Source organism: Cygnus atratus, chromosome 1, assembly GCF_013377495.2.
Source record: "Cygnus atratus isolate AKBS03 ecotype Queensland, Australia chromosome 1, CAtr_DNAZoo_HiC_assembly, whole genome shotgun sequence".
In the NCBI taxonomy this organism is placed as follows: domain Eukaryota; kingdom Metazoa; phylum Chordata; class Aves; order Anseriformes; family Anatidae; genus Cygnus; species Cygnus atratus.
Genome location: NC_066362.1, coordinates 152338025 through 152362844, shown reverse-complemented (window position 1 = coordinate 152362844; position 24820 = coordinate 152338025). Strand labels below are relative to the sequence as shown.

Below are 24820 nucleotides of genomic sequence, written 5' to 3'. Positions count from 1 at the left end.
ATAACACTTGATTCTGCATTTTACATTTTCCCTTTTTTCTTTATTTTTTTCAATGTGGGATGTATGACTGGGAAATTAAAACGTGGTTCCTGTGTATTACAGGGCACTGACACTTTCTTACGCTTCTTGCCATGCAGTAGCAAAAATTAATGGGAAAAAAAAAAAGAATTGAGTCCCTGAAATTATTTAAAAATATAGTGCTCATAAAAACTTTGACATCTTCCACAAATACTCTCCTGTCACATTTTACAATGATAAATTTAAACATGTTTTATGTCAATACAGCAATCTCTAACATATATTCATGTGAAAACATTATTCATCTTCCTCAAAAATGAAAAGTATTTCAGAATCATTTTTATGCAAAGCCACTTATCTCCTTATTAATCTGATTTAGTTTAAAGATAATAGTTCAGAGTTACTGACGTTTAAATTAAAAATAAATATGTTAATGTAAAAAATTAGCATTGATTTGTTAAATTATTCCTTACAAATTGGAAATCTGTGTCTAAATAGTGACCCTAAGGAAAGGGAACATATTATTATTTTTTCACACCAGCCTTCATGTGAGAATGCTGCTTAGCTGGTGCACTGCGAACACATGAAGTCTTGTGAATACTTTTGGTTCTTCTCAGAAGTCGTCTACTATCATTTTTCATCCAAATACTAAAGCTTAAATATTCAGCTTAGGACATCCGTTGTGACAAGAATCACAACCAAGGAAAGTGCAATTCTGCTCTCAGTGTGAATTTTTTAACCATTTAGTTGTAGCCAGTATGTCGATTTGTATAAGGCTTCTCGTGCTGTAATGCTTCTCGCTGCACATACAATAATACAATCAGATAATTACTGCATGTTAGTCCCAACTCAACTGTCCTTACCAGCCAGAACTTCCATTGACTTCGGCCTTACAACTTCTGATTTGAAATGAATCAAAATCTGAATTTTATAAGCTAGTGTAGAAAGAGAGATTTATTTCTTTTGCTAAAGCAGCTTATTTTTTTTCCCAAGAGTATCATTTTGATATTACAGCCTTGCATCCCACTTTGTTTTCTAAATCAGTTAAATGAAATCTCAAACTTCTTTTCTTTTTCTTTTTCTTTTCCTTTCTCTTTCTTTCTTTCTTTCTTTCTTTCTTTCTCTCTTTCTCTCTTTTTCCTTTTTTTTTTTAAAGTAGGAAATATATAAGATAGAAAGGTTTAAAGCACTCTCGTCATCTTTTTTTGTCTGTTTGTTTTCATTCTTCTCATAGGTGCAACTAGCAGTAAGGAAACTCATGATATTCTATATGCCAGGCAAAAGATAATAGTCACAGCAAAGGCATTTGGCCTCCAAGCAATAGACCTTGTTTACATCGATTTCCGAGATGAAGACGGACTCCGCAGGCAGTCAAGAGAAGGTGCCTCGATGGGTTTCACTGGTATGGGCTTCTGCCGATGTTGCAAAATAATGCCTGTATTCTTCAATTTAAGCAGATTGCTGCGCTTACTGTTACTTTGACAAATAAGTTGCTTTTTTATTTCAGGCCAGTTATTGAAAAACTAAATAATCTCAAGCTCACCTACATTTATTAGCATCTGTAACATTGTGCCTGGAAATTTTGCCTGAAAAGTCACAGGCTGCTTTTTAAAGCTTACATCCCTTGAAGCGTGTGGTTGTGTTTTGAAGAGAAGTTGGGGCAGGAAATGTGCAGGATATGATTTCTCCCATCACTGAGCATGGGAGATGTGATACTGTACTTTGCAACAGCCACTCTTCAGTCACTTTTTAAAATATTTGGATCGCTTTTGCATATTTTTTAAACAGCAGTTGCTAAAAAGTACTTTTTAGGTGAAGGAGTTGTTAAGCAAACCTTGCACACTAATTGCTACAGGAAAGTTATTTTCTTATTATTTTCTTTGATTTGTTTTTCATCTCCTGGCTCCCCTCCCAGTAAGTGCTGGTGACACCTACGGGTATTGGCAGACAGCAAGACCAGCAGGCTCCTTGCAACAGAGCCCTGTAATGCGGACTGTTACCCTGTGATTGGTGTACCAGATCACTCGGACACCCTGGTGGGACAGTGCAGCCACCAAAGATTGTGTTTTTGCAATAGAAATCAGCCATTTGACACATGCATTATAGAATTCTGGGATGCAGCACTGACGTTTTACATTATTTGTCTCTGACCGTCGTTCGGGATGTATGTACAGTAATCATATGGCCGCTCGGTTTTTGTTAGCAAAGGAATAGGTCCTGATGATGTGGTCTAGCAAACTGTATTTTTACAACTAATGGCATATGATATCTTAAAGCAGTAAACTAATCAAATACAGCAAGTGTTCTTTTAAGTGATCTGGACCTGGCAGTAAAAGAATAGCCATCGATTCTCTTCAGCACAAACTCTGCATTCCCGTCTGCTGAGCTTCAGCAGTTGCAAAAGCAGATCTCGTTTCAGAGGCAGAACTGGGAGCTCCTCACAGCTACAGAACATTATCTCTGTCCGTGTGGACTTCCACCCTTGATTCGTCTGCTATTGAAGTGGGGGAAATAATGGAGCTCCTGAATGGTAGCACCTGCTGATGGCTACGTAATCAAGACCAATATTTTCAAGCTTAAGGAAGGGCTTGATTTTTGAAAAATTGAAGCATCTGAACCTCCTGTTGACAGAAGATGGAGTTGCAGATGCCCAGCACCTTTGAGAGCACTATTTTTGAATGCTTAATGTGCATTTAAATATTTTGCTCAGGCTGACAGTTTGGAAAATTCAGAAATGCAAAGCATAAACAGCATCGATGGTGTTTCAGACTCCACTGACTTTCTGTAGGAAGTTGTTTCACGTCAGGATAGGGCCCAGGTAGGAGACAAATAAAAAGGTCACGTGGCAATTTAGGGCATCAAGTTCATTTCTAACTTGATGGTAAAGATGTCTTGCCTTTCTGTACGCCTGTACGGGAAGTAAAAATGTGTAAAAGCTACCAACTGCATTAACACAAACTCACAGCTCTTTGCCTTCTGCCTCCCCGCAACCGTAATCAACACATCTCAGAAATGCAGCAAGCAGCCTGACAAACGCTCCAGTCATAATTAGAGGTGGGTCAGCATCGAGTTTTCTGATTTGGTGGCAAAAAAAAAAAAAAAATTACAAAAAAAAAAATCTGTTCAAGTCAAAACAAAACAGAGTTTTTCATATTAGTCTATCCAAAGGACTATTCAAAATGTTTCACTTGTTCTTTTTTTTTTTTTTTTGCTTTCAGTTTACTTAATCTTTCCTTTTTTCTTGGTTTAGTTAAAATAAAATGCCATTTCAAAACTAAAAGGAAAAAAATTTAGTTCCAAAACTATATAAATGAAACATTTTAATATTTACAATTTAATATTCATCACAGAAATTTATGAATGGGCCTTAGTTTAATCCATGTCCTTCTATAAAATAGATCCTATTTGTCACCGACAGTTGTCTGATAATGTGATATTAAAATCCTGAAATTTTGCCTTAACAACAAGTTGTAAACACACGATTCTTGTTGTTTTAAAATATTTAAGATCACATCTTGCTACTTTTTCACATTTAATCAAAATTACTGAAATCAACAGGACTAAGATGAGCTAAGGCTGGCCCTGTTAACTGGCAAAACGCACACTTGCATGCGTAGGGACAAATCCACCACCCTCAAAACTAATAATAAACTCCATAGTATTCAGCAAAGTTACATGTCCTTAGATTTTCTTGTATTTGGACTTAGACCAATAAAATCGTCTTTAAGGTAATCAAGTCTGTTTGCTGATGTTGAAACAAGCTAAATAATGTAACCAAGAATTTACCATCTATTTGGTTACTCTGTCAGTGTTGAGTTTTCTTTTCCAGCTATCTTTCGAACAGTCTGGTTTTTTTTCGGTGAGTGTGTTTGCATAAAATTGAATGTTTTCAAATGTAATTTAGCCAAAGTAATTCATCTTCTGTATGTATATTTATATACATGTACACACGCACACACACACACGCATACCTGGCAAGACATTTTATAATGCCTTAAACTGTGGACTTAAAAGTCAGTGTGCAGCCTGTGTAAATGGTCTTCAGATTTAGGAAAATTTATGTAAAAAATTTAGGAAACCTTGCGATAAGCTTCAACAGCTGACTTTGTCATTATAGAAAGTCCTGTGCTACATGCTGAGAAGCCAGATATAAATACGAAACAGCATAGGTTTCCTCTCTTTTGCAGTCTTTTGTAGAAGACTAAAATGACACCGTCATACAGTTACCTAAAAGACTTGACAGGTATTGACTTAAAGCACGATATATCAAGTGGTACTGTAAAAAGGATTTCATGGTCATAAATTTTAATGTCTTCCAATTTTGCACTCTCTCAGTAACTTGTCAATAACAACAATTCCGCTTAAAATATTTGCTTCATTCCTGCATGGCATTACGTCTATTATACAGTTATTTGGATACATAATCTGTGACAAAAATCAACTGAGTGCCGTAAATCAAAGGTTTGATTTTATACTCTGTAAATTGTTTGGTAATGTTTAACGATACAAAGTGTAGTTTCCAGCTACAGATACTTGTATCAAAAGAAAATCTTTTTACAGAAATGTTTTACACTTTAAAAAATCGTATATGCATATTTTTATTTTTGTCATAATTAGAGATTGAGTTTAAGTATAATTTTAAAATATTCTTTATTTTTCCCAGAAGGTTAGGCTTTACAGGGTTTTGCAGGAATTATTTGTGCAAATTATTTGTGCACACTTCAATTTTAGAATTAGTTTAGAATAGGTCATATTAAGAATTAGGAGCATCGTAAGCTTATTAATGGTCACATTTAATAAAATTGACTAAAATACCTTTGATTGGAATTAATGGAAAACATATTAGTTAAGGGAATTTGTCTGAATGTAATTTCTTTCAAAAACTACAGATCTTACGGAGTTTTAATTTTTTTGCTATTTTAAAACTATTTTTAAGTAGTTTCCGCATTGAAATTGCAAACAGAATATCTGGGTGCCCTGAAGATCATAAACTAACAATTGCTTAATGGGGACTAAAACAAAATGGAACTATCTGTGGCTTTTTTAAAGAAATGCAGCAGCATTAAACACTACTATTTGTTTACCAAAAACAAGCGGATCGTGCTCCTGCGCTCACAAACTCTGTCGTAATGCACATTTATCTCCGAGAGCTGGTGCAGTCCGATAAAAGTAATCCCAGTGACCGATTTTTTTTCCCCCAGTCTCTCTGTCGTTTAAAATAGGCACAGATGTGTGGCGAGGCGTGAGACCTATTACACGTAGCAGTGTGCCTGTTTCTAGCTTACTCCCAACAAGTACATCCCAAACCATCCCCTACCATGCAGGAAACCTCGCCGGGCTCTGCTGCACCCCATGGGCACTTATGGGCACCCTGGGTCACCCCACAAGTGCCCATCACCCACTACACGCCCATGCAAGGTCCCCTGGGTCCCCTGGGGTCCCTGGGAACCACGCTAGGGCCAGCGGAGGAGCAGGGGCAGCTGCCAGCCCTTCACCCGTGCCCGTGGTGCCCAGGCTCTGTGGAACCACTGCAGCCGGTGCTGTGGGGCTGGGAGGCACGAGAGGTTCACGGGATCAGGCTCGTCGCTGGGACTAGTTCTGCTGTGTGGCGTAGAGGGGATTAATTCGTGTGGCGGCGAGGTTTTGAGGAGCTGGGAGTTACGGCAGGCTCGCTTTATTAAAACACTCTTACGGCACAGCGCGGGTAATTGTGCAGCAATCACGCCGTCTGTGAAATTCCCGTAGCAATGGACTAATAATGTCAAGTGCCACACTTTTAAAACTGTCAAACAAATTAGATATGTATTTGTTTTAATGTAGCTAAGTACAATAACAGATTAGAACGGATTATGTGGCTGTCTATTCACATTTGAAAATCTCTAGTAAAAAAGGCAACACCTATTTTTATTTTCCTAATGTGTGTTCATACAAGAAAGGATTAAAAAAAAAAAAAGCGCTTCGTAACACTTCAGGGCACCTCTGGCAGTTGTTTAATATATCGGTGACTAAACAAATATCCCGACCTACTTGCACCTGCAAACTGCTGCAACAACAAAAAATGTAAGCAATGTTGGGTATTTCATGATGCTAAGCCAATACTAAGAATGATCCTGATGTGACTGGTAACTTTTCAGTTCTGCAAATCTCATTTTCCGAACTTATTTTAACGCAACTTATTTACGATTGGGTGGAGCTGCTATTTATATAGCTAAAATTCAGGGGTGCATTATACCCAAACATTATTGACTACCCCAGACAAACAATTCCACCTGAGACGACCGATGGAAGATGCATGGACTGAAATAGGGAGGGAGGAGAAAGAGTTCTGGGTTCCTTTAAACGGTAGTGAATGCAAGGATTGCTCAAGATATTTTTTTTCTTAAAAAATCTGGCAAAGGGCTATCTGCGTGTTGTCCAGTTAAATAATAAAAGAAAACGAGTGAAATAATTAGTTAAATAGCAGAAAGTCTGTGAGGCATAGGAGAGCCTCAAGTGGTTGGAACATTTTGTTTGAACATCTGTTTGTCGATGCATGATTCTGGTGTTATTAATCTTCTTTGTAGGTAAGCAGGTGATTCACCCTAACCAAATTGCTGTTGTCCAGGAACAGTTCTCTCCCAGCCCTGAAAAAGTAAAGTGGGCGCAGGAACTGATTTCTGCTTTTGAAGAACATCAGCGATTAGGAAAGGTAAATATTTTGTTAATATAATGTCGTGGAAACCAAATTTGAATAATATTTAAAATTTAGAGAGATCGGTGATGGCTGTTTGCATTTGTCTTACAAATCATGCTGCATTCGAGTCATGTTCGTGAAATCTGGATCTGGATCTAGACTACAGAGTGCGTATTTATTATATATCTGGCACTTTCCAGCGTGTTTACAAATAGCCTGGCTGTCTTTTTTTCCCCATGTTTTAACTCTAATTTTTTGAGTACAGAGCCTTTTGAGTACACGCATATATCTACAGCATCAGGGAGTTAAAACTACTTCAGTCGTGTCGCAGAATCCCGGTCCAACAGTCAAAGGACAGTATTTGCAGCCAAGAGGCAGGTAGCCTGGCTGAAGACTCAAACTGCTTGTGCAGACATCATTTATGGAAAGGGATAAACAGATGAGGAAGACATGGTTTTCAGAAAATCTCTGCGTTGGTAAAACTGCTTCACTTTTGGGGGGTTGATCCTGCAAACGTCCCCAGCAGCGAGTGGATTTACTTTTGAGCAGAAGTGCTTGCAGATTGTGGGTTTTAATCATTAAAAATGGGAATGTTTTATGTGCATTTGTACCAATTGCTGGACCTGAAATTTGGATGGGGTGGAAAGCAAATTAACGCTAGAATATGATTGTTCCTAATTTAGTGCATCATTGAGTCTCACGTTTCCTGCTCTGTGGGTTTCTGCTATGTAAATATTGCGGTGGTGATGCACAATCTGTCTCCACTTTGTGCCAGTAATACTTAAATTAGGGGTCGCCTGAAGGAAGATTTTATGCTAGTTGCGGCATTGTCAGTTAATTATCGTAAAGGTTATTTGCTATAATCCAGTTTGCCTCTTTTTGAATGAAAAAAAGTTGCGGCGAAATATGTTTGTCTTAGTGACAGCCAAACCTGGGATAGCCAAAAAGCAAAGTCCTGATGTCAGAACAGGTAGCGCGGGCGAGCAGAAACGGTTTACACATGCATGTCTGTGATTCAAGTGGGAAAAATTATCTTTGGTAACGAAGCTCATGCATAAGGCTGTGCATAGGTTCTCACTTTCTCCGGTGTCGCTTAGAGGTCTTCTGCGCGTTTCTTTGCTTGCTGGTGGGTAGCAGGAGGCTGGAGCGTGCCCTGTCCCCCTTCCCCTGCTTCTCGGCTGCCCCAGATGTTGTGTGCTACAAATTCTAAATATGGTCAAAGCAGAAATGATGCTTTCATCTCAGGATAAAAGTGTGACAAGGTATTTGCTGTGGATCTGCCCTTCTCTGTGCGAGCCCGTCTGCGGTACCGAGGTGTTTCGAATACACCCATTACTATCGTATTTGGGTGCCGTCCTGAGCAGTTATTTCAGGGTCACCGTTATTATGTTGTATGCCTGTATCTCTTTGTTCTACTCCCTCAGTTTCAAAAGGTAGCTGTCTTCCTGTTGGTTATTTGGAAATAGAAAACCTATAACCAGTTTTGTACGTTATTCTGCTTTACAAAGCTTGAATCTGTTACAAAAGGCATCCTTATAAAGGCACTGCTAGAGCAAGTGTGTAGGCAGGTAGATGCGGAATGAAAAATGCCAAGTGACATACTCAGCCAAATATTGCTTATTTTTATTGCCTGTAAAATACTTTTATTTCAACTTTAATATTCAACTTTACAATGATTTGTTAAATACTTTTAATTCAACTGTGAATTTAATGTCAGAGTCTCATTTAAGGAATATCCTCGTCATTTGAACAAGTCCCAGTATCACATAGCATTGAAGCCACAGATGCTTAAAATTTCAGCATTCTGTATTATTTTGATTTGTTTTGAAGCTGTCATTTTATTAACATAACACTGGTTTCTTGATTAGATCACCCATTTATTTATTTCTTTTTAATAGGCATTTTTTAAATAGGCTGTAAGCTTCTACAATCAGGCACAAGTAAAGATTTGTGGGGGTTAGTGGCTTGGGGCATTTTTTTAACCAGACAGGTTGAATGGTTTGTATATTTTTACATGTAGTCATCTATCAGGAAAAAATGACTGGCAGGCTACTCTGTGAACTTCTGGATATTGCATCACTTCAGTATTGCTGCGCTTTATAACAAAATTGGAAAAATAGTTTTCCTTGTAGTGTTCCCTGCAAACTTCTTAGCTGGGTTTGCATTTTGGTATTATAAATGTGTCAGTAAGAAGAGCTTGGGCAGCCTGATTACTTAATATTTTTCCAAAGCAAACACATCTCACTGAGGGAGCCTCTGGCTCTGCGTCCTAGAGACATGCTAAAATGTAAGTAATAACTCTTCCCATGCCACCTCCTGACAAATACTCCATGCAGTGGTTTTAGTAATCCTCATGTCCTAATGAAACACCTCGTCTGTTTTCCTTTTCCTTTTATTTTATTAAAATGTTCATGTCATTGAGACTGAAAATGTAGCTGCGGTTAACATGGTTGAGGCTTGCGTGCTTTTGCCATGTTATTAATCAAAGTTGAAAGCCTGGAAAAAATAAATGTGAGGGGTTTGTGTGGCTGTTTGCGTGGTAGATATGTTACTGGTCTTCAGTCTCTGGGATCACAGTTTGCTGTTAATTGCTTTAAAAGTTTGTTGCCATTGGTCGACAGTATTTTATATTAAAGTACAGTAGTAATAAGCTTTTATAATCTGTTCCAGTTTGAGAGAGACAATTACCATAATAATCTTTCTTTGAGAGAAGGCTGAATAAGGCTCCTTCATCCTGGAAGCTGAAATGCTTTGGCAGAGCAGCCCCCAAATGTGAGTACTGAAGTTAGTAAAAAATTGACTCTCAGATGAGCATGACAGAATTGGAGATGCTGTGACAGTGTCCAAACAGAAGGGAATTAGAGACTTTGCTGGCCAAAATTACTTGGGCTTACATTACAGAGATAGTCCTGTTTGGGGGGTTGTTTTGGTTTGGCTTCTAGGCTGTTTTGTTTGTATTTTTTTTAATATATTTTGTAACCTGAAAAATGGCATATGTAGGAAGTGAATGGTACTGATGGATTTTTGACAAATAAAAGACACAAGTTGAGAAAGTACATTTTGTATTTTATAAAATTACTTATCAAATGATCTCTTTTGTCTAGAACTTTGAGATCTAAAAATGAAAAGTGTTGAAAAGTATTATTTCTGTATCATTTCAGTATTTTTCTGGCAGAATTGTGTTATTAGGGGATGTGATTTCCAAGATTAAAAAGTTTATCCTAAAGAAAGCAGGGGTAGCTGTTGGGAAAATGAAAGTATGAGATAAACATCAGAGTATGGTCAAAAATGCAGAAGAAAGGTAATAAATGTTGTTTTGGTAGACTTCTGTTCTAAATTTCTGAAGTATTTGTGCTGCATTAAATGAGAAGTGAGTTTATAAATCCAGATTAACTGAGTCTGTGGGGGCAGAGTTAGTAGGAGAAACTACTAGCTTTATTTCAAGAAAAAGATCTTGCTTCTATCAGTGAAGGTGCTGCTCTTTACTGTGTGTGTAACCCCCGTGTTTACAGTACCAATACATCAGATACATGACTATACCTTCTCTATCTGTTTGCATATGACAAGTAAGTGGGACTTTGGAAGTGCATTCTTGAGCCATTTGACTTGTAAATACATCAGGCACGGTATCGTTATTGTAACCGGATCTTCCTGAATCATCCGTTTTTAAAATAAGATTCAGACAGAAGGAAGAACAGAAGTGTCAAGTAAAAGGTTGCTTACACATTTACACCATGTACTAATTTATAAATGTTTTCAAAGCACCTGCACATCAGACCAGGGAATAGGGAGCTAAATGTTGCCACCAAAGTTGCCTGTCAGGTAAGGATTATTTAGAATTAAGGTCGGTAATTCACAAACCCAAGCCGTGTTATGGGTTGAATATTTTAGATCCCCACGAGTAAAACAGGAGAAATATCTGTACGCGCCGTATGCGAATGCACAGACTTCTTCTAAGAAAGCCTTTGGCATACGTTTCTTGTATTATGTTCTGTGCCATTGTATATCGTGTGCTCAGCGGCTGAGGAATAATATATATGAACGCTAGCGATTTGACAGGCTGCAGAGCTTCTTTTACAGACCTTTCCGGGATTATGAAAAATCTTAGGAATGCATTTATTTACACAGCATCCACCCAACAAAGGAATGGAAATTTCCAGCAGTGGCTCCCTTATAATGCTCTTTGTCTGGGACAAGCTACCCCAAGCCACTGTATCTTGGAGACGATGCGCCCTCACACTTGGGCCGCATCCAGCTCCCACCGGGGCCTGGGGAGGTCTCTGCCTCCCCGCAGCATCCCCCTCGTGCAGGGCCACTCACCCTGTGCCAGCAGGGCAGTCTGGGACCCCACTGACCCATGAGGACCAGTGGCAAGTTGTGGTGTGTCACCTCAATACACAGCTCACTGGGTCTGGGGTCTCTGCATGGATCCAGGCCCGCTCCCCTCGGCCAGGGGAGGCTGGAGGTGGGGAGGCCGGGATCCCGGCTGGGGAAATTTTGGTGGCGCTGGGATGGATGCTCCTGACTGCCGGGTTTGCTGTTGGCTGCATAAAGTGGGCAGCACGAGGGGATTCAGTGATTTGTGTGACATTGCCACCTTTCCTAAGTGCAGAGAGAAATCAATAAATAAATAGCGATAGCGCCCATATTAATGCTTAAAGTTTCTCTGTACGATATTATTATTTGAAAGAGATGTTAGAAGTGTGCTTTGTGTCACAGCTGAAGGCTTCTCTCTCAGAAGGACCCATCTGGGGGCAAGTTTTGAGCCCTTCCTGCAGAGCAGAAGGGGTCGTATTAGCTAATTGCTTGCGCTCTACCAGTTCCTACGCTGGCACAATCAGTCCTGAGGGAGTTGTGCCAGGTGGGGTGAGCGGGAGACAGATTTTAACTGTGCGGGGCCGCAAAAGCTCCTAAGCAGGGCAGAAGCTCATGCAAAACACTTTCTTGCCTTCAGTGGATCTTAAATCTGCTTCCCTCCACCCGTCAGAGACCTGTGCCCAGCGCGCAGGGGCAGAGGGGCCGAGATGCTCTCGGCCACGTCGCTTCCCTGCCGGCCTGCCGCGGGAGGACGGTGGCTGCACAGCTCCATCCCTGTCCATCCAGGGGCAGCTCCCATCCTCCAGGACGTGACCCTCCTGAGGGTCACAGTGCCAAAAGCTTGTCACGGTGCCAAAAGCTGCTAACGCTAAGCAGAGCACAGAGGCCACGACGCGCCCTTCCCGGCTGTGCTTATGAGGTAAAGCAAGCACCCACAGGCCGCCCCTCTCAGTTTCCAAAGCAGGGCCTGACACGGGGTGTCATGTTCAGACCAGATGGCACTTTCTGAGGCTTACTGAGGGAATTCAGAGGCCTGAACAGCCAAAATGTTGTTTCGGTTAATTTCAGCAGCAGCAGCAGCCTCGCTGCCTCGCCACTCCTCTCTGTGCTGCCTGCCGCTCTCACGGGGCTGGAGCAGCCTTCTGCAATAGCTCAGGCAATTGAAACAGAGAATCGCAGTGAGGGATGGCTGCTCAACCCTATTCAGAAAATGAACCTGAAATTAGAAAAAATACAGAATACAAAAATAATGGTGATTCCGTTCCTGTTGACAGAATGAGCTTCGCTGTTATTACTTTTCTTGCCTGCATTGTATTTTATGGCCACCTTCCCGTTCAGTATCGAATGCTTTTTGTGTGTCCTGTAGGCACCTACCTTCAGATTATATTTTCTAGGCTGTATTTAACAAATTGCTTCAATGACGGTAAGACTCAAGTTAATTTTAAATGACTTAATTAAGGGCATCTGAGGCTACTGAAGTCTTAATATTAGTTACTTTTCATTTTTCTGTGTAATAACCATGATGCTCACTGGCTGGATATGATGTGTGTCCAGCAAGCTGTTTTTGTGCTATAAAATAAAGATTTCCTTGGCAGCAGCATCTCCATCAGTGTGCTCTCTAGGCTTCTTCCATTCCCGATCCATTTCAGAGACGGAGGATGGAAACTAAGCACTAATATTCCTAGGACTCTCTTCTGTTTCTTTAATTTTATTCTTTCCTACTCTACAGGAGCACACAGGAAGGCAACAAGCACAGCGAGAAGGAACCTAGAGAAAACTTAATCCCTGTGTCAGCCATTCGTTCAGGGATCTTAAATAGGCTGTTAGCTCAGTGCAAAGTGGAGACCTTGGTGGCTTGAAGTAGTTTCTGTGGCTGGACAGAGCAGGATCCTCTGGCCCATTCTGGCCTAAATGGCCATCCCCGGCAGTGCAGGCAGTTTGGGCCAAGCCATAAAATGGAAAAACAGCTTGCCTGGCTCACACAGGGGGAAACAGAGAGGGCAAGGCAGACCCTTGTCTCTGGGCTGGGAACGATAATGTCAGGCAGAGGAGATTACACAATTCAAGACTGAAGTAAAGGACCTTGTAGGTCCCTGTTCTTCATCTCTCCTGCCCCACTGTGGACTGGAGGGATCACAAAGTCCTTCCTACCTGTTGAGCTCTAGAGAGGACTTTTCTGTCAGAGTTCTTGTACTGCTGCTAGGGGTTTATTTGAGGTAAAAATTAATCTCTATTTCACCTTGCTGTTGCTCTTTTTTTCTCAACCTTTTGTGTCCTTTCATCCTCTCCAAGAGGCAGAATCCTGTCTCACACAAACAGGCTGCCGCCTGTGTCTGGCATTACAAAGCGACACATCCTCTGAACCAGATAACTGCTTCCACTCTGGTGGAAGTTTGCACAGGTAAGAAGAAACAAAAGGTGGTGATATTTAAAGTTTTCTTCACATCAACAAGATGGCTGCAGAAACTTGCTGTTGTACATACATACGTTGCAGAATTCCCTCCCCATCCACCCCTTGCTTCAGTAGGTCACAGAGACTCCCTGGGCATCTCCTCTTGCCAAAAAAAAATTTTTGACAAACCTTTTCAGAGATCATTAATTTTTCCCAAAGATTTTGTTTCTAAGTGCCTTTCCTCACAAAATATTACAGCAGAAAAGGGGTGAACGTCTAAGAGATCAAAGGAGAGGATACGGAAATACGCAACCAGAACAGGTCTGCTTGTATAGCTTGCTGTGTGTGGAGTCTTCTGTTTGTCCTGTGTGACTGCACTAGTTATTTTGTCGTTTCCTACCTACTGCAAAAATGCTAGGAGAAGGCCAAGAGATGCGTGATGATCTGATTTGGAGGCAGGACAGCAGAGAGCAGAGAGCAGAGAGGAGTGGGAGACGTTATCTTGTTACAGCCTAAAAACATGCTCAGTTGACCCAGATATCATTAAACATCTCCTAGCAGCTCACTAACCTTTGGAAGTTCATCAAAAAAAAAAAGAAAAAAAAAAAAAGGTGGAATTATGACCCAGCTCTCTCTAATGGCTCTTTGGCTACAACTTGCAGAAGAAAAAAAAATTAATTAAACCTGCATTCAGCACCATCACAGCTGTTAGCTTATTTCCTACTCTTGACTTCCCCCAAAATATGGTTTCAACCTTCTGTTTCAAGGGAAAGTCATTCCTTTGTGGTTAGGATAATCACTCCTCCCCCAGGCACAGACCCAGCTCCACTTGCTGCGAGCTGTTCTCCCTTTTCTTTTGTCCATATACCTGTAAGCAAACCCAAGCCTTCTTTTTAAGCCCCAAAGCAGAGATTTCCACATTTCCTCTGCAGGGGGGCGCTTAAAGAATGTGTGTTTTCATTTAATCCCTGGGGGAATTATCTTCCTGAATGCCGTGCTTTTTAGGAGGACCCTTTGCCATCCACCTGCTTCCTTCCCTCCTCAGAAGAGCAAATCTGCCATTCTTCCACAACACAACGCTCTCATTTCCTTAGGACAGTTTAACATTGTGCAGGATTAGAGATAATGGCCTCAGAGCTAGGTAGATTTTAGTGGGCTTATTCCACTTATTTTTGTGGTCTCCAAAAAGACATAACTAGATTTTGGGGATTTATAAGTGGAAGATCCGCTGAATTACGATGAAAAGAGCGAATCTTTGTCAGATAACTGTGGTTCAGAGATGTTTCTTGTATCTGGTGGACTTTAGGATGCTTGTTTGAATGAGTGCTCCATCTCCCCTTGCCAGAGGCACACAAGGTTTGGCCACCTGGCATTGCCCTTTCTGCTCTTTTCCATTTAGCGTGGCATCTGCCTGAGAGTGCTCCCACAGGTCACACGGGTGGGAAGGGGACTTCCATAATTATTTATTTGGACAATGGCTGTGTTCACACACAGTCTCTGGCCGGTGTTACCAGAGCTTCCTGGTCCCCCTGCACCCACCTCTGCTAGGCCCTAGGTGCACATCATCTCAGGAAGCAGCCAGGTGGGGTGAGGACTTCCCCTCGCTCAAGGGTCTGCTCATCTTCTGAGCAAGTCACCTAACTAGACGCAGAGATTTGCTGGCAATTCCACAGGCATTCAAAATCCCATCTTAGACCTACATTTAATTCAAAATTCAGCAGCTGGTGCTTTCTTGTCAGTATTACAATTTCATGGAACGTGACCTTGGCTTTCTTCTCCTTTTTATTGCACTGGCCAGAGTACCAGAGTTCCCTCCATGCCAAAGCTTTACCTTCTCATCAGCATCCCCTATCACCTCCAAGACAAACCTAAATCTCCTGTCAAAGTTCCCAGAGTGAAAAGCGTTTGAAAAAGTTGGCTGTCTCCACATGGGACTGCCCAGAGCAGTCCATACCTTTACACACACAACAACCAAGCATAGTACCATTGGCTGTGTTCTTTCACATGATGCAGGATGATTGTTTTGTTTTCTGCTATAGACAAACCATAAAATTAATGTAGTTTTTACAAGTATCTTTAAGAAAGGCCTGACCACTGTCAGACAGGAGTTAAAGTTGCTGGCTACATGTACAATGAGATCTGGTAGAACAGGGCATCAAATCAAAGGTTTATTAGCAAAGGTCTGGGTAATTAATAGCAACAGCAGTGGTTCACAAAACAGAGCACAGAGTCCTCACAACCAGTGCTCACGTTTGGAGTCACATCTGTCACCGAACAGGAGGCCAGTGGACTTCCTGGATCTTTTAGGACTTCATTGGTACTTTGGAATTTCTGTACTTGCTACCCCTTAGGAAAGCTGATCCCGACATTCAGCACTGATGCAAGTTATTAATATTTTCCACTGGTCTAAGAACTGAGGGTCTGCAGTAGCCCTCACAGAGAGCTCATCACAGCCATCCAGATGGACGTGCATAGAGGCACAGAAAGAACAAATGCTGAGGAAAACACCACAAGCATTCCCAGGTGTGGGAGTACTTCTAATTCTTCCATCTTGTCAGCCAAGGGGGACTTGCTTGTCTGATCGCTGTCCCACATGTCCCAGAACAATTATTATTTCACTTTAATTAACTCATTGTCTTTCATCCAAGCCACTGCTCAGAGACAAGTGTGCCAAATAGCTGTGCGGTCCCTGAAGTGCTGTGTACCCTGATAGTTTTAGCCAGCTTGTTTCTCTAGTTTACCCAGTGGTACCCAAGGAAGCAAAAGGTGGAGGGAGTAAAACAACATGAGCCACGTAACATTGCATATTAGATGAAAAGGTTTCAGGAGAGGTGAAGAAGTATGAGACTTTACTTTCCCTGGCCTGAAAAAACATGAAAGGATCTCTCACTGGAGATTCTGTCCACACAAAGTTAGCACAATTCTTCCATGCATGATAAATGCTAGCAAGAGAGTTGTCTCTGTAGTTTCTTCCCCTTTCCTGGTCCCCCCAGGACATGTTGATCCCTAGCAGATACAGAAATCTCTAACTCTGAGTTCTGGCCATTTATTTCCTAGGAAGAGAAAATGCTTCTTGCCGTATGTAACAATTTATGTTACTTTTACAAGATGGTAGTATAGATTTATCAAGCTCTTAACTACCCCAAAAAGTTTCACAGGGCAGAAGTCCCTGGATGCCGTTACACACACACACACACGCACAAAGAGAAGGTCTTTGTGTTCCAGGAACCGCTGCATTGATGTGTTCATCCTTGGGCCATGGCATTTAACAGATCAGTGCTGAAACTCTTTCTGCTACGTGATGCTCATTTCCAATAGGTGAAGGAAATCTCTAGAAATGATGTATTGATGTGAGACATTCAAGAGCTGTGTCCACGATTCATGGCAATGCATGGCCAGAGTTGTCTTCTAAGTTGCCAGTGAGGAGCCCCCCCCAGTTATACACTGAGCTTTGTTAGACCTGAGGTGGTTTTGGTAGTGGCTACAATAACCCAATAGGAGGTTCGTCAGGTACGAGCACAAGCTCTGCCAAACCCATGTGTTACAAGGTTTGGTTCCAAATCTCTTCAGCCTCTCCACAGTCACCTGGAAACTTACCTTGTTATTTAGTTCCTAATGCATAACTTAACCCCTTTTCATAAGCCTGCACCGCCAGCTTTTCATAAACCTGGGAACATGACTGTTGTCTGTCAACCCTGCGTTAGTTACCACGTCCTTCACCTGTGAGCTGGATCGTTGTGGCTCTGGGGGCTGACCATGCCCACTTTTTTTCCAAGACTATCGTGGCCTGTGTGTTGCAGAAATAGCTGCTACATTTTTATGAGTGTTACTACTGAAAAAACAGAGGGCTGGACGCTACGGCGAACATATTGCATTCAGATACAGTGCAGTGCCCATGGGATGCAGCAAGTGATATGGCACCGGCCACATCAAAAGATGGCAATGGAGGAGTGAGGCCTTGGAGGCCTCTGAGGCCCCAGCAGGCCGCTCGGATGAGCAAGTAGGGAGAAGAGGAGCTAATGGGCTTTCCTGCACCATCTTTCTGGGCGCCATCCCAGGGCTGTCCAGAGGGTTATACCTGTGAGCCCCTCCTCGCCTGGGAAAGACTCCCAGGACTGCCTGCTTTTGCCTTCCTTGCTATTTCCCAGTCACCTTCCCTGATGGAGGCACACAGCAATGGTGCTGAGGCCATGCAAACAGCAATGCGGAGCCCAGCCCTGCACCGTGCACCTGCACTTCACACCGCCAGCTTCTCGCCCGGTGCAACAAGCAGTTTAACCGCCGGAAGTCCGAGTGCCGGCTGGAAGTGTGGTGCCATTGAGAAAATTAGCCCAAAAGAAAATTTAGATCTATGACTAAATCGATCCCCAGATTGGCACTATCAAAGTAAATGGTGTTTATAGAAAGTCTCGTTTTCTTTATATTAGTGTGGGTGAAAATCAAAAGAATGTTAAGGGCAAATTTCATCTACCAGAGCTGGAAAAGAAAGCATGGGGACAAAGCTGTAATTACTGGTATTTCCTATCTGTTGAAACCTGTGGGTGGAAAGAGAGGCAGTGAATAGGGTATATTCAATGGTATTAAAATTGGTTTCTTTTTCTGGACTTCAGCTCAACACTGTAAATTAGCAGGGAGAAATTAAGCCTCGGAGTGAACAGGCAGAGAAGCCAACTTCTTTGTGCTACTCGTTGCTGTTAGAAAATAAACATTTTTTTTCCTTTGAGAATTCAGATTGGTAACAACCGAAACTGCAGCTGCACGCTGACAAGAGAACGCACCACGCATCTGAAGCGGTTTGGTGTTCACGTGTCCACACACTGCTACCCCGTTTTCCTTTCTAAACATGTTATTGTAATGAGCAGGGGACAGACGTTGTTTAATTAATTTCTGCTTTCAAAAAAAGGCGCTCTGACCCAGATTCATCCTGCTCAACCTGGGCACCTGCAAAGGTGCCTAGCTTCAGGGCATCCTGTACTCAGGCAGGGGGATGGACAGGACCTCCAGACCGTGGCTCAGTCCTTCAGCCATCAGAAGTGCCACTGCTAGGTGCCCACCTCTTTCTGCAGACTGTTTGCAACACTACTTCGGACAGCTGTGCTCCTAACTCAGCCATTTCACAAGGCTGGGAAGGATACTTCCAGACCTTAACATATCTCCTCTTGTCACTGTCGCCACGTCGGAATTTTGCTTTTAGACAGCTATTGTGCGACTGAATGCTCATAGAAAAATAGGCACAATTAAAGTACTTTTTTCTTGCAGTGAAAAAATTTATCTTGCACCAGCCAGTAGTTTTAGCCCATGGCATAGACCTGAGTTATTCTGGAGAATAATGTCATAACATGTTTATTTAGATCCTAATTTGTTTTCACAACAGTTGATAAATGGAACAATTTGAGGCTGCATTTTTTGTGAGTGTTTAGAAGTGTAAATGAAAATGGCCGAGGTGTTGCCTTTGTTGAAAAGGCATGACGTGGATTATTTTCATTATCATTATTCCTGTAACTATTACTATTACTAATATTAATAGCAATGTTGTTGTTTTTATTAATGTAGGTTTGAATGGTTGCTCTGTAAACAAAAAATTCAATCTGAAGCATCGACGACCGAGTGTCTGTCAGTCTTGTTATTCTGTAACCCCCCCCCTCCCCCAAAATACTGCAAGCTGTAGTATGAAATCCTACGTAGAATAAAATGAGAGTTTTAGCTATTAGGTTGTTAATGGGTTTAATACAGCTTGCCTTTACATGCAATGATACTGATGTGTATTAGATTACTGTTTAAGATGGATTTTTGTTTTAGTTGTTCTGCAATGTGATTTAGTATTTAATTAATACTGCTTCAGTCAAACTAAATATGCCACTGGAGCAACGCATTTCATAAACGTTTCAATAAATGGGCAATATTTTCACTTTGTTTATTAGATTCCTCTATTTAATTATTATCAATTCTTCCAAGAAAAATAGACAACAATAAGCTGCTTGCTCCGCTCTGCGTTGCTCTTCCTGGGCATGCACATGCACACCCGCCGCTATCTTTCTTCCCTCTCCTCGCCTCGCCTTGCTCGCTGTCAAATCTAGGACCTGCCGGGGGTCCCATGTTGGTGGCAGCAGCATACCAAGAGCTGCACACCCTGTGCACATCACAGGAATGCAACGCTGGAGACAGGCCCTCAGTCCTAAATTCTTCAGTATCATAACTTTGGGTTTGTTTTTCCAAGAATGTGTCAAAGTACTATGAGCATTACAAATAAGATTTTTTTTTCCCCCACTGAACTTCAGTATATCCTGATGCACAGTGTTATACGGACAAGGTCCTGTCTCTTCAACACAAGCATAGATTAAAACATCCAAGATAACGACTCGGGTTTGGCCCTACTTAATGCATGTTCTTCTGTTTAACTGCCATTTATAGTTAATTATGTTAAACTTGTCAGCACGGTAGCAACACAAAGTCCCTAGAAATTCGAAGTGAAGCTCAGATCTTCTCTGGCTCTCCAGCCACTGCTGCTGAGGTGTACAGGCTAGTTTGGGGTCAGTTCTGGGAAATTCCCTACGTGCAGCATGCAGGTGGGCCTTCCATTGTTTCCAGAGAAGATTTGGGCAATATTATGGCACTAATTGTGATATTACTGCAATTGTTTGTTGTTTTTTTTCCAGATTTCATCCCAGCCCCTTGCTCTGAGCACAGGCAGGGGAGACCCAACGGGGAGGCACGGCAGCACCACCTCCGCACACCCCAAATGCAGAAATCCCCCCTGCCTCTCCCCAGAGCCCTATGTCTGTTTTACTGAGGAAGATGATGGTTCTCCCCCTTTGCTACGTGGCTATGCCCTCCATCCACATGGCATTTTGTGCCCCCCTCTTGGCACCCTGCACGCAGCCCGGCTCACGGGGTGATGCTGGAGCCTGGAGAGGCTGCGTGGGCTGAAGCACCCCCTGCCTTTACTTCTCTCTCTCTCTCCCCTTTTTTTGCCTCATCTTTAGAGCACTCAGCTCCCACCTCATTTCTTTTTAAATGTGTTTGCCTCGCCATGTTTAGTTTCTCTCCTAAAACTTGTTCCAGCTGCCTGGGGGATCTCAGCATCTGGCTTAGCGGATGTATTTTTAAAGAAAAAGACAAGCTATGATTTCCAAAGGTCCCTCCAGGAAGTTTATATTCTCTCTTTTCCAGGGAGCGTTTACTTTCCACGGGAGCATGATAGACATGCCATTACTGAAGCAGGCACAGAACATTGTTACGCTTGCCACAGCCATCAAGAAAAAATGATCTGGTAAATGAAGCTCTCACCATGGGGCCACAGTAGCTGTTTTAAAAGATGACTATAATACTTGGGGGGAAGAAAAAAAAAAGTTAAATACATCACGCTTAAGCAGAAATTCATTTACATTTTGCAGATCTGTCATAATTTGCTTGCCAGAATTGCTAATTATGAAAAGTATTCCCGACTCGAAGCACCGCTCGCTCCTGTACTCATAGCCTGCGATGAAGTTACATCACGGACCGAGCGACATCACGATAATTACTGCAGATTTGGGATTATGACTTCATGAAAGGATAACAGCACACCATAAGCGGTGAGCTCCATTAAAATAACACTTGGAAACCGGGTCAGTCGCCTCTTCAGCCCTCGCTTCTTCCCGTCCCTGTGCAGAAGTCCTGTCAGAAAGGGCAAAGCCCTGAATAATTATGCACCAGCTGAAATAATTGCGATGAAAATCATTACCCTGTACGGGCTCCTCGTCACCCCCCTTCTGTATAAGTGCAACAGCCATTAAAAATATTGCCCCAACAATGAGAGACTCTTGACTTTCCTCTGGTTTTCGAGTGGTCGCTATTGAGACCGCTGCCTCCTGGAAGCGCGGAGCCCGGGCAGGGCTGGCCGGCAATAAACTTGTAGTTTTCGAAGGCACAATGCAGCAGAACTTGTGCATATGGTCTCGAGTCAGATTTACATCACATTAGGGATACGGCTACAGGTCATGTGGGCCGTGTGGTTAACGGGCTTAGTAAAGCTGTTTTGAAGAGGTTAACCCAGCTTGTAGTAAGGGTAAATAAACATAACAACCAGGCATTGTCCTCTATTCAGCATGTACTCTTATATGGAGGGCTAAAGGGTATTGAAGCTGCAGAGGATCAACTTGTGGTTGCCAGAGGACTCCAATGAAGTTTGAAACACCAACAATCAGAGATTTTGTTTCTGTTCCTCATTAAATCATGAGCTTTTGTGCTCAGACTATGAACGACTGTTCTTTAAGAAATTAACAGAATGGGAAGTTTTAAACTATGCACCAACCTTTTCATGACCTACACAGCAGCAATGCTGCTGCACTTAGACAAACACCGCGGGGAAGGCTGTTCTGTTTATTTAAATTTGTAAATAGAAAACAGTTGTTTTTTAGTTTCATTTTTCACCGCCTCCATGGCCATTTTACGTATGGAGTCGCAGCGGCTTATTCCTCCCATCTGCTCGCTTATTATGTTTCCCCTCCGTCTCTGAGCAGCACTTTTTAAACATTTTTCTTATTTTTGCTTGAATTAAGGGGAGGAGAAGGGGAAAATAAAAAAAAAGGGGGGGGGGGGAGGAAAAAAAATAACGAACCCCCTCCGTGCCGTCGGGGCTGCAGCGCTCCCCCCGGTGCTGGCACCTGGGGCTGAGCCAGTGAACCCACGGCCACGGCCCCCGTGCGGCCGAGGGCACTCCCCGTTATTAATTCCCGGCTGGCTAAATTATGGGTAACGCTATTAAAACATTATCGGGACTAATGAGAAACAATTACTTAGACGATGAGCTGGGGGGACAAGCCGGAGCTGGGCGCGTTTGTAGCTATCCCCGCAGATTGCATTAATAAATCATCAGGTGCAAGGCAGGACGGAGGCGAGGCCTGGCGCAGGGAGAGGAAAATGAGATATGGCGTTGGGTTTTCTTTTTTTTTTTTCTCTCTCTTTTTTTTTTTCCTTTTTTGCATAATTTTTTCATTAATCTCAATAGGACCCGTGCGGCGGAGATTGTTTTATTCCCTTAATACCCCGCAGGGGTGGGGTGGGGGGGCTGCAGGGGGGAGCGGATTTCCAAAAATCCTGCGTCTCCATTGTTTCACGGGAGCTTTTTCAGGACACGGGGCAGCGCCGGGGAGGGGGGGGTCCCGAATAACCCCCGGCTGCAGCAACTTCATTCGGGAGGAGCAGGAGTCGCAAACCTTTGCGTTGGCTCCTGGCGCTGGGTTTACGGTTAGGTTTCTCCCTGATTTTCTCGGATCCCCCTGCAGCGGAAAACCCCGCTCTCATTTAACAGTCCTAACGACCTGCGCTTTATAAGAAATAAAATCCGATTTATTTGTTTTTCAGTTTACTTTAGGAAGCTTTACGTGTTTTCCGGCTTTATTCTTTCCCTCTTTCTTCCTTTCTCTTTCCCTCTCTTTCTTTCCTGCCCGGTGCTAGGCAAGCAATTGATGAAACAAAACAGATTATAAGATTAGCAGCAGGATTTTGTGCATATTAATGATAGGGAAGGGCACCGAATGGGTTTGTAATTGCAGATCTTGCGCTTGGGATTGGGAACTGTAGCCCTGCTGCAGCAAAGACCCCCCTGTGAGGTTTTCACATTGGAACTTAGGGGAAAAGTGAAAAAGTAATTACCGGAGCACAACATTGAAATGTTAAAGCACTTATTCTTTCTTTCAGCGTTCTGTTTTAAAGGGGGAAAACGGGCAAAATGGAAAATAAATTACTTTCAAATAAGTAGGTTAGCACCTGAATGGTGGTGCGCATTTTCCCTTCTTCTTCTTCTTCTTCTTCTTCTTCTCTTTTTTTTTTCTTTTTTTTTTTTCCAAATTCTAGCAATTATTTAGCAGGGCATTTGTTTCTGAGCCTACCGGGGGAAGGGAGGGCAGGGGGACCCCGGGAGCACAAGGGCAGTCTGCCTGCGAGCTTTGAAGAAAACATCGCTAGGAAAGCTGTTCAAAGCTGCAGTTGGAAATTTAGAGGCTTTTTCTCTCTCTCTCTCTCTCTCTCTCTCTCTCTCTCTCTCTCTCTCTCTTTTGGTTTTGTTTTGAAACCGGGGCTTGAAAGGAAAAGATTGTTTTGGTTTCCTCTTCAACACAAGCATCAAACGGTATTTTAGCAAGGGATGCATTTCCCAGCCACAGCCCCCTTCCAGGAACAGCATGTTCTCTGCACTATCAAGAAGCAACCCGACACTGAGCTTTAACTCTTCCTAAGGGTCCCTGCTTGTTCCTGGGGCCACTCCAGTCCTCTCCCTGAGACGGCTCTTCCCAAAATTTGGGGTTTGTGCCTGAAGCCCACTGCTCCGCTGCTCTCCCCGCGACGCGCGGCGCAGAGCGGCGCAGCTCTGGCAGCACGCACTCATGCGTGTCGGCTTAATTCTGCCTTCAACGGAAAATAAAGGTTTCTGGTGGAAACCAGCCTTCGAAAACTTTTTTTTTACGAGCCAGTAAGACGGAGTATCTGCTCCTCGGGCAGTAATTTCTCGTTTTGAGTTGGAGGGGTGGGGAGAAAAAAAAAAGAAAGCAAGCCCGGCTTTGGCTGCATTTCATCCATCCCCTCGCTGCAGCCCTCCCACCGCCACCTCCCTCGGTCCCTTCAGCGAGCGGCCAGGCTCCCGGGCAGTGCGGGGTGCTAGATCCCATTATAAATATCAGCAAGGGGGGAAAAAAAGCTTGCAGGGACGGTGTGTTGCCCTATTCGCTATTTCTCCCTGCACCCTGGGTTTGGGGATTTTAGCACCAAGCCGGGTGGGGGGGCACAAGGGCTGGGGGTGCTGGTGGCAGTTTTGGGGTGCTCCTTTCTGCTTTTCTTCCCTGCTGCTAAGAGAAAGGGATGGGGAAGGGAGAAGGGGATGAGGAAGATGAAGAGAAAGGAGAACGGGGGTCCTCACCCTTTCTTCCCCTTCCCTTCCCTCCCTCCCAGCTGTGAGCATCCCTCACTGGAAGAGGGGTTCTCCTCCTGCGCTTGGGGACACGGGAAATGGGGTGCCCCATGGGGGAAAACTCAGACATCCTCACTTTGTTTTGGGGCTGTCACTTCCCAAACTAACCCTGAAACTGCCACGTCTGTGTGGCAAAGCCAACACTGTAAGGTGCTACACGTAGATCCTTGTAGTTTTGGGTCTTACGCTTGTGATTTTATTCCTACTTCTGCTAGCACTCCTAACATTATTAAGGTTGTGGTAGCAAGCACACACATCAGGGATTTTCCAAAGCGAAGCTTGCTGAGGGTAAAAACCTTGTCCCTGCGTGGCACATGACCACAGTATCCTCAGATATACAGCAGACAAGTTCGTGCTGCTGGCAAGACCTGGTCTAGGCTTCGTGATACCTGACCTCCTTCTTGGCTTGCTTTTGCAGCAGTCCCTAAAATACAGCGATGCTTGTGCAGGTCTGGTGCGCTGTGGGGTGCCACCA

General features: G+C 43.0%; 1 protein-coding gene across 2 annotated transcripts in view; it reads left to right on the top strand.

Annotated features, from left to right (window-relative positions):
* Nucleotides 1–21192, top strand: part of CLYBL (citramalyl-CoA lyase) — a 159916-nt gene extending 138724 nt beyond the window's left edge. The window contains exons 6-9 of one of the 2 annotated variants that reach the window (XM_050713816.1): nucleotides 1253–1399; nucleotides 6582–6706; nucleotides 20571–20670; nucleotides 20795–21192. In XM_050713816.1, the coding sequence (XP_050569773.1) occupies nucleotides 1253–1399; nucleotides 6582–6706; nucleotides 20571–20666 (368 nt within the window). In that variant the 3' untranslated portion in view covers nucleotides 20667–20670; nucleotides 20795–21192. Of the gene's footprint in view, nucleotides 1–1252; nucleotides 1421–6581; nucleotides 6707–20570; nucleotides 20671–20794 lie in introns of both variants that reach the window. The other variant, XM_035557127.2, reaches the window with a different exon arrangement.
* Nucleotides 21193–24820: the final 3628 nt, after the last annotated feature.